The following is an 8147-nucleotide window of genomic DNA, read 5'->3' as shown; positions in this document are numbered from 1 at the left end:
CTGTTGTCCATGTCCATTGGTTTGGCTTATATACATGTATACAAGTCCTTCGGTTGATCTCTTCCCCTTACCCCCGCCCTCCCCTACTTCCCTTCTGGGGATTGATAGCCTGATCGCTGTTTCTCAGTCTTTGGGTCTGTCCCTTTTCATCAGTCTATGTTGTTCTCTTTTTGCTCTTCTGATTGGGTGTTTTTTACTTCCTCATATACCAAATCGTTGATTTGATTCTCAGAATTCTCTACTTTGAATCCCTGTAAGCTTTTCTTTATTTCAGTTAGTGTATGCTTAGTTTCCAACTGGTCTTTTTTTATATCTTTGACATTCTCACTAAGATCCTTGAAAGTCTCAGTAAGTCCCTTGAAACTCTCATTAAGTCCCTTGAAGTTTTCATTAAGATCCTTGAGTAAACTTATAACCATTGTTTTGAACTCTGTACCCAGTAGCTTGCTTGCTTCCATTTCTTTCATTTGTAACATGTTTCTTTGTCTTTGCATTTTGGCTGCTTCCCTGTGGGGTCTCAGGGAATCACCAGGGCCAAGCGAACAGTGGGCCACACTGATAGAAACTCAGATCCGGCTGCCAGTCAGCTCTTTGATGGAGGAGGTCCCAGCATAGGAACAGTGAGCCCTGTGGGCACCCTGTCTGGGAGAAAGCTGCCCCTGAGTTCCGGCCCCAATGCCAGACAATCCAGTTCCTCCCTGTACGTCCCTGGATTTCCCCAAAGCCACAGCCCAGCGCTGGAGCTAGGAGGAAATGACCATGTAAGCTCGTTTGTGGGCCGTTTCAGAGGAATTCCATCAGCCACAATCCCCACTGGTTTTTACAGCCCAGTTACGGGGACTTACTCTTCCCAGCTCTGGAACCCTGGGCTGGGGGTCTGGTTTGGGACTGGGACCCCCTGCTTCTCACTGGAGGCCTTGGAGATCTCCCTCCCGATTAAAGAAACACCATATGTGGATGCCCAGCCCTTAATCACCTCCGCCCCTCCTACCAGCCTCAGTGTGCTTTCTGGTTTACTTTTCTAGTTGTAGGACTTCCATTCAGGCAGATTTCAGGTGGTTCTGAATGATGTTGTAATTTTGATGTGGTGTGGGAGGCAGCGAGTACCGGCATTTACCTCCACTGCCATCTCGGTTCTCTAATTGTATTTTTCACTTGCAGTTGACGGTCAATATTAGTTTCAAATGTCCTTTTCACCCAACTCCCCAACCCCCTCCCTTCTGGCAAACCTGTTTGTTCTGTCTCTGAGTCTGCCTCCTTTGTCAGAAATTGTCTGTATTAGGGATGATTTATTTCTGGGCTCTCTATTCTATTGATCTATATATCTGTTTTTATGCCAGTCCCTTACTGTTTTATTGTAGCTTTATTGTTTGATGTCAGGGATCGTGATATCTCTCACTTTGTTCTTTCTCACCATTTCTTTGGATGTTCGGGTCTTTTGTGATTCCATTTAAGTTTTAGGATTAGTTATTCTTTGTATGTATGTGTGTGTGTGTGCACGCGCGCACGCGTGTGTCCTAAGTGAATCTTATTAGAAGTTTAGGAAACCAAACCCTTTGCAATAGCCCTCTCTCTCTCTGGCCAGTATCAGAACATCACAAGTCTTGTAAGTGGCCAGCAGCTTTCTCTACCTACTTCAGCCTCACAGATGGACGCCATCATGGATGGACCAATTGAATGTGCAAAGTTTCCCCCTCCTACTGTATTTTCCATTTAATTTGTTGTACTCTTCAGTTTTGCTTGGTTCTTTTTTAAAAAATATATTTTAATTTTTTACAGAGAGGAAGGGAGAGGGATAGAGTTAAAAACATCGATGAGAGCGACATCGATCAGCTGCCCCCTGCCCCCCCCCCCCGCCCCACTGGGGATGTGCCCGCAACCAAGGTACATGCCCTTGACCAGAATTGAACCTGCGACCCTTGAGTTCGCAGGCTGATGCTCTATCCACTGAGCCACAGGGCTCTCTTTTTTTATTGTCTAAAGTTTTCCTCTAATTGACACCCCCCCTCCCCCGCTTGGTTCTTTCTTATACTTTCTCTTTGTTGAAATTCTCCCTAAATACCTCTCCAGTTTGGTGAGCATTGTCATGACTGTTTCTTTGAATTCTTTATCAAGCAAATTACTTATTTCCATTTCCTTAAGATGTTTTTATGGATATTTTTCTTGTTCCTTTGAAAGATATTTTGTCTTTTCATTTTGTTTCACTGTCTATGAGGGTTAAGAATTAGACAAAATAGCCCTAGCCAGTTTGGCTAGGTGAGTAGAGCGTAGGCCTGTAGACTGAAGGGTCCCGGATTTGAATCCGGTCAAGGACGCGTGCCTTGGTTGCAGACTCGATCCTTGGCCCTGGTTGGGGAGGATGCGGGAGGCAACCAATCGATGTGTTTCTCTCACATCGATATTTCTCTGTCTTTCCCTCTCTCTAAAAATCAATGGGAAAATATCCTCTGGCGAGGATTAAAAAAGAAAGAAAAAGAACTAGACATGATAGCGCTCTCTCCCAGTCATGGAAAAGTGTTCTGAGGGGTTTGGCCAGTCAGTAGGAGGTGAGCTGGTGCCTAAGGATTGCTGGGGAGGGAGGCCAGGTATGTGGTGATAGTGTGACCCCACTTGCTCCTTTTTCAGGCCAATAGGCTCATGAAACAAAAGCCTGGAACAGACCCTGGATGGATCCTCCCCTCTCCAGCCTCCTCTTCTTGGACAGAAAGTGGTCTGTGTAGGTGATGGCTGTCAGGTGGTTTGGGCCGTTGGTAGGAGCCTAGCGGGTACCTAAGCATCAGTCTCAGGGGGAGACCCGGGGCCCTGATGTCCCTTTGTTCAGAGGCAGAGGGTATGGGCAGTGTGGCTGGAACCACTGTCGCGCTCCCCCGTGCAGGTGGCAGGACAGGAGCCATGGTGCTCACCGCAGAGGGTTCCCACCCAGCCTTCTGCTCAGCTCTGCCTGTCTGTCAGAAACCACTGGTTCAGCCCTGTTGTCTCTCAGGGACAAAGAATTGTCTGCGTGTGTATCTGGGTTTGCTCCTGGGAGGGTGAGGTCGTGGGGCCCTGCACTGCCCCATCCCCAGACCCACTAGTGAGTCTCTGGGAAGCCCATTGGCATTTTAGCAGTTGGGCTGCGGTAACCCGGCTTCAAAGTAAGCTCAGAGGCACAACTTAAAAGCAAAATGTTTATTGGAGTGTTGTACAAAACGTTTCCAGTCAGAAAATGTATATTACAAAGCATTGGAGGGGAAAAAAAAAAAAGACCACACATTTGGCATGCACCTTAAAAACCACCAATACATCTGAAATGAAAGTGCAGACCCCCCCCTCCCCTCCCCAGTTCTGGAAGCCTCCTCCACTGCTAGTTGTGCTGAGGTGTCGGGCTGGACGGGAAACCTGGTGAGCAGCTCTGCCGGGGAAGTTAGCCCTGCGGACACGCTGTGAACACAACTGCAGGGGCCGCTGTCAGAGTCTCCGCTAGGAAACTAGCTGAGTGATGCCGTCCTGGCTGGGCACTGGACTGTGCACTCGCAGCCTCCCCGCAGGCCGCCCCTCGCTGCTGTGGGGGCCGGTCTGGTTTTTCTCTGGGACCAGTGCTGCGTTCAGTCACATGACAAAGGCTCAGAGGACTCACTTCTGCATCATTGTAAGTGGCTTAAAGTGAAGCTTAAGGACACGTGCACTGTTTCCCAGGCCATGGCAGCAATTTCACACTGATTTCTGCTCCAGGGTTCCAAACACTTGATTACTGGTGAGTGTCACCCCCGGGTCCAGATGACCCTCCCCCCTGGGGGCCTGGACCACTTCCCAGCTCCACCCAAGGCCTCTGCCAAGCACTGGGGGGCAGGGGCTCTCCCTTTCTGTCCATGAGCTTGTAACTGAGAACGATTGTTAGCAAACCACAGACCCAAATTCAAGGACCCAGTTTTGATCTCCCAGATTCCCCAAAAATGCCACTGGATGTCAGTGCCCCTTGTGTCTGGGGTGGGGGGGTGCACACCACCTTCAGCCTCCGGAGCCCTGCAAGCTCTCTGGGGCCCACCAGACCCTTCTGTGAGTCCTGGTGACACACTTCCCTCCTAGGCCTGGGAACGTAGGGCGGCCACGGGGAGGACCCAGATGTAAAGTGAGGGCTGTGGGTGAACTCAACACAACAGCACATTTAGGTTGTCAGCCCCTGGGGCTCCACCCCTCCTCACTGTAAGCAATTCCCAAGGAAAGCCAGGCCTGGGGGTGTGCGCAGGGCAAACGGGCAGGTGTGCTTCTCCCAGCCAGGGGACCCGCAGGGCCAGCCACTGGGTGCTCTGAGACTGCTGCCCAGGCAGCACGCCGCCCTGGCTCATCGAGTGTTTAAGTAAGATTGAGCTGCCCTTTCTGAAGAAGTGTGCCATCTGCGGGCTCAGAGCTCACGGACAGGCTCCCTGGGGGCTGTCCCCATGGCTGGCCTCAGCCATGGAAGCAGGATCGGCAATCTGAGTACTGACCAATGTAAAAAAATAAATATCCATTAAAAAAATAACTTCTGTGTATCTAGGTGGGGGCTGTAAACGGTAGGCTAATGCAGAGAGGGTCACTGGGCAGCCAGAAGCTGGCCTGTGACATGGAACCACCCTAAGGGGTCAGCTGGCAGTGGCCTGAGTAACATAATTTCCGCAAGTTACAGATAGAAGCAAGAACAGCGATATATGTGCAGAATACAGTGCATCCACAAAAAATGTACACACTGTAATAGCTGGTAGCTCAATTTTAAAAATGGAAATGTGTTTTAATAAACACTGCCTTTATAATTATTCAAAGTGTGTGTATACATTTTTTGGGGTCACCATATATATATATGGAGGCAGGAGGCTGGCATTCAGCCCCAGCACGAGGTGTATGTGGGGGGGCATCCAGGGGCTCACCCTGAAGTCAGTGTCTTCGTGACAGGAGGCACGAAGTGGTTACACGTGGACCTGGTTCTAGAACCCGAGGCGTGTGCTGCCGAGGTTCACACTGGGCCCTCACTGGACCTGGTTGCGTCTTGGGTTGGAAGTGCTCCTGCCCCAGGTTTCCTCCTCTCCTGTCCTACTGGTCTGGTTCGGCAGCCGTCATGGGAACAAGGAACCCCCACCCAACGGTGCCCCGATTGACACCGGCGGAAAACCCTGCTGCCACCAACACCTTCAGAGCAGGAGCTGCAACAGCCCTGAAGCCAGGCGGACAGTAAACCTGTGACTCCCAAGAGCTCCCACACCACCTTCTGGTGGGCAGAGCCACCAGACCCCCTGGGGACACCCCTATCCCACCAGGCAGGAACCTGGACTCTGATTTTGGTTTTTAAAAGCTTAATAACACAGAGGACACCTACTGAATCCCTGCAGCTTCCCTGTCCCCCGTTAGACTGGGGAGGGAGGGGCAGTGCGTGGGCCGCCCCAGCCTCCAAGACCAAACCCATCAGCCATTAGGTTTCTGGGCCTGGAGTCCAACCCATGGGAAACAGGCACCGAAAGACACCTGGACAGTGGTTGGAGGGAGTGTCCATAGAAACCCACCGACAGAACAGAACAGAGACCCACCCCACATCCTGGCAGTTTGCTTAAAAATTCTCTAGAAATGTGTGAAGGACTGAAGAAAGCCAATGATATAAAAATTGTCTTCAGTGGCTCTGGGGAAAGAAAGGTGTGCTGAGGCGTGTTCCATTCACATCACGCGGCAGCCTCGCGAGGTGGTCCTCGGGTCCCCCTGGAGGGAGGACAGCAGCAGTCACGTGGGGCTGGTAGCCCCCAACCCCCTCCTCCCTCCGGAGGGGCTGGGCCAGCCCAGGGCCTGAGCCACCTCAGGAAGACCAGCCCCCCCCCACAAGATGACAAGGCTAACGGCGTCAGCCGCAACTGTCCCTGTTTCAGAACCTTCCATGTCTCCCTTACTGATGTTTTAAGCTACAGAACACATCACAATTTTGTCTCAAACACTGTGTCTAACATGGTGTGGTGCTAGGTTCTCCATCTTCTCCCCAAAGGCCATTATTTAAGTCACCATTCTCCGACCAAAATCATGGTGCCAGAGCATTCTCTGAGACCATGAGGGCAGTCTGCTTTCAACACCCCACTCCCAGGGTCCCTGGACTCGTACCCTGAGGTCCACACAACAGGCAAGACCTAGAGGCAAGGAATGCTGCCCCAGGGCCGTCTCCGGCTACAAACCGCAGGGCCCAGCAGAGCCAGGAGCTGAGGGAGCCTGTGTGGTGCCAAGGACCAGCCGAGACCAGCTGTGCTCGGAGCTGCAGCAGCCCACATGAGCCTGGCGCTGGGGGTCCAGCCAGCAGGGCCCGTGTGTGCGTCCGAATGACCCCCCCGGAGCCCTACCTGCTGATGGAAAAGATCCTCCTCACCAAACTCGGCCCCCTCCTCTTCTCCCTCCTCCCCGTTCTCGGTCTCCCGCACCACCGAGGACTGTTTCACCGTTCTGATGGCCACTTCCTGTGTAAGACAAGAGCCATGGCCACCAACCCCTCAGGTGCAGGGGCCCAGCCCACGCTGGTGGCAGTCAACATGCTTGCTCAGGGCGTCACCACACTGCAGAATGCCATCGGGGGACCAGGCCCAGGGCTGCCTTCACTGGCTCCGCTGGCCGAGGCTCCACCCCAGGGCTCCTTCCTGCACTGGCTGGAGGTGTGGTGTGAGGTGGAGGGGGGAGATCCAAGGACGGAGGCAGAGGAACCCCACATCCAAGCCCCAAGCACCCACCTCCCCATCGGCGTTGACCAGGACAGTCCGGAAGCTCCCGCCTGTGCCCCAGCTGTTCTGACTCTTCCACACAAGTGTCGATGGGGGGCTGTGGGCCACTCCTGCACCAGCTGCCCACACCTGGAGACACACAGGAGGGCCTCCTGTCAGTGCTGGCTCTGGTCCCGGTACATGTGCTGTTAGCCAGCCCCTTACCAGAGCCCCCCTTTTGATGCACCAGGCGTTTAATCCTTCCAGCCTCTCTGGGTCCTACCCAGAAATGATCACTAGGGTATGGAAGAAGAGACTGAAGTTCATAGTGGCCAAGGACACTCATCTTGGCAAATAGGATGAGCTGGGATCTGAAGCCTGTTAGCTCCAGAGCCCATGCCCATGCCCATGACTGTTATATCTCTTGCCAATTCCCAATGGCCCAGATAGCCTGGACTGACCCACCTCCACCATGGGATCCTGGCATGAAAATTAGGCATTCCAAAGGGCTCTAGGGAGGGCCCAATGGAACTATGCTGGCACACATGTGATTTGTGACAGCTTTTCTCAAAACTGGGTATTCAACCACTACTCCATCCCCCAAGCCAGGTCCTGCCTCTCCGGCCCCATCACACTGTCACCTATGTGGTTGCTGCTGCCACCCCCTCCCATTGGTGGCCACGCTCCCTCCACTCAGCCCGCCTGCCCTTCCAAAGCCACCTACCGTGACAGTCTGGCCAGCCCGAAGCACATACTTGGGTGTGAACTTGTAGGCAATCTCCTCCCCTTCCAGCACCTGCCTCTTGATCCTCCAGTTCCCCAGAGACTGGTCCTGCAAAGGGAGCTGCCTGAAACACAGCCCAGACCCAGCTGGGGAACCCTGCGCCCAGCAGCAAGGCCCCTTACCTTGTCAGAGCTGTTCTTCAGCTGCACAAACTTGCCCTCCAGGTCGATCTCCTCAATGCTAACGCTGCCCGAGGCTGAGGCCTGCTGGGCCAGGTGGAAGCTGCTGCTGCTGCTGCTGCCGCTGCCCGAGCTGATGCCACTGGAGCCTGTGCCCGGTGGCTCCTCTGTCTCTAGCCGCCTCCGCTTGCTGCGGCCAGAGCGTCCCATCATGGACACACTGCTGCCGCTGCTCGAGGTGGCCCTTGAGATGGTGACCCGTGACGATGGGCTGGGGGAAAGCTTCAGCCTGGGGAAAGGGGCACAGGGTGACTGGTGGTGGCAGCGAGAGCCTGTTGGCTTAAGGTCAGACCAGAACAGCCTGGACAGTGCAAGGTGGGCGGACTCACTCAGCAGTCCATCCTGACTGGCCCCAGGCTGACCTCTTCTCCTTACACCTCCCTAAAAACCCCACCCTCCACCTCCACCCTCTCCCTTCCTGGATCCACCCCTCCTGATGGCTCCTCCTAGCCAGCAACCTCTTGCCTCCCCCTTCCCCCTACCTCCCCTCACTACCTCTTGTCTCCC

At 53.7% G+C, this 8147-nt stretch overlaps 1 protein-coding gene and 1 pseudogene across 1 annotated transcript in view; both read right to left on the bottom strand.

Annotated features, from left to right (window-relative positions):
* The window catches only part of LOC102760390, a 3281-nt pseudogene extending 2152 nt beyond the window's left edge, over positions 1-1129 (bottom strand).
* A 2024-nt stretch (positions 1130-3153) lies between these two features.
* The window catches only part of LMNB2 (lamin B2), a 20652-nt gene continuing 15658 nt past the window's right edge, over positions 3154-8147 (bottom strand). The window contains exons 8-12 of the mRNA XM_006754124.2: positions 7584-7869; positions 7402-7509; positions 6708-6827; positions 6327-6440; positions 3154-5703 (exon numbers count right to left, since the gene is read on the bottom strand). Coding sequence (XP_006754187.1) covers positions 5662-5703; positions 6327-6440; positions 6708-6827; positions 7402-7509; positions 7584-7869 — 670 coding nt within the window. The 3' untranslated portion in view covers positions 3154-5661. The remainder of the gene's footprint in view (positions 5704-6326; positions 6441-6707; positions 6828-7401; positions 7510-7583; positions 7870-8147) is intronic.

This window comes from Myotis davidii, unplaced genomic scaffold, assembly GCF_000327345.1.
Source record: "Myotis davidii unplaced genomic scaffold, ASM32734v1 scaffold551, whole genome shotgun sequence".
Taxonomy (NCBI): Eukaryota; Metazoa; Chordata; class Mammalia; order Chiroptera; family Vespertilionidae; genus Myotis; species Myotis davidii.
The sequence above is the reverse complement of the archived record's forward strand: the minus strand, read 5'-3'. Positions and strand labels throughout refer to the sequence as shown.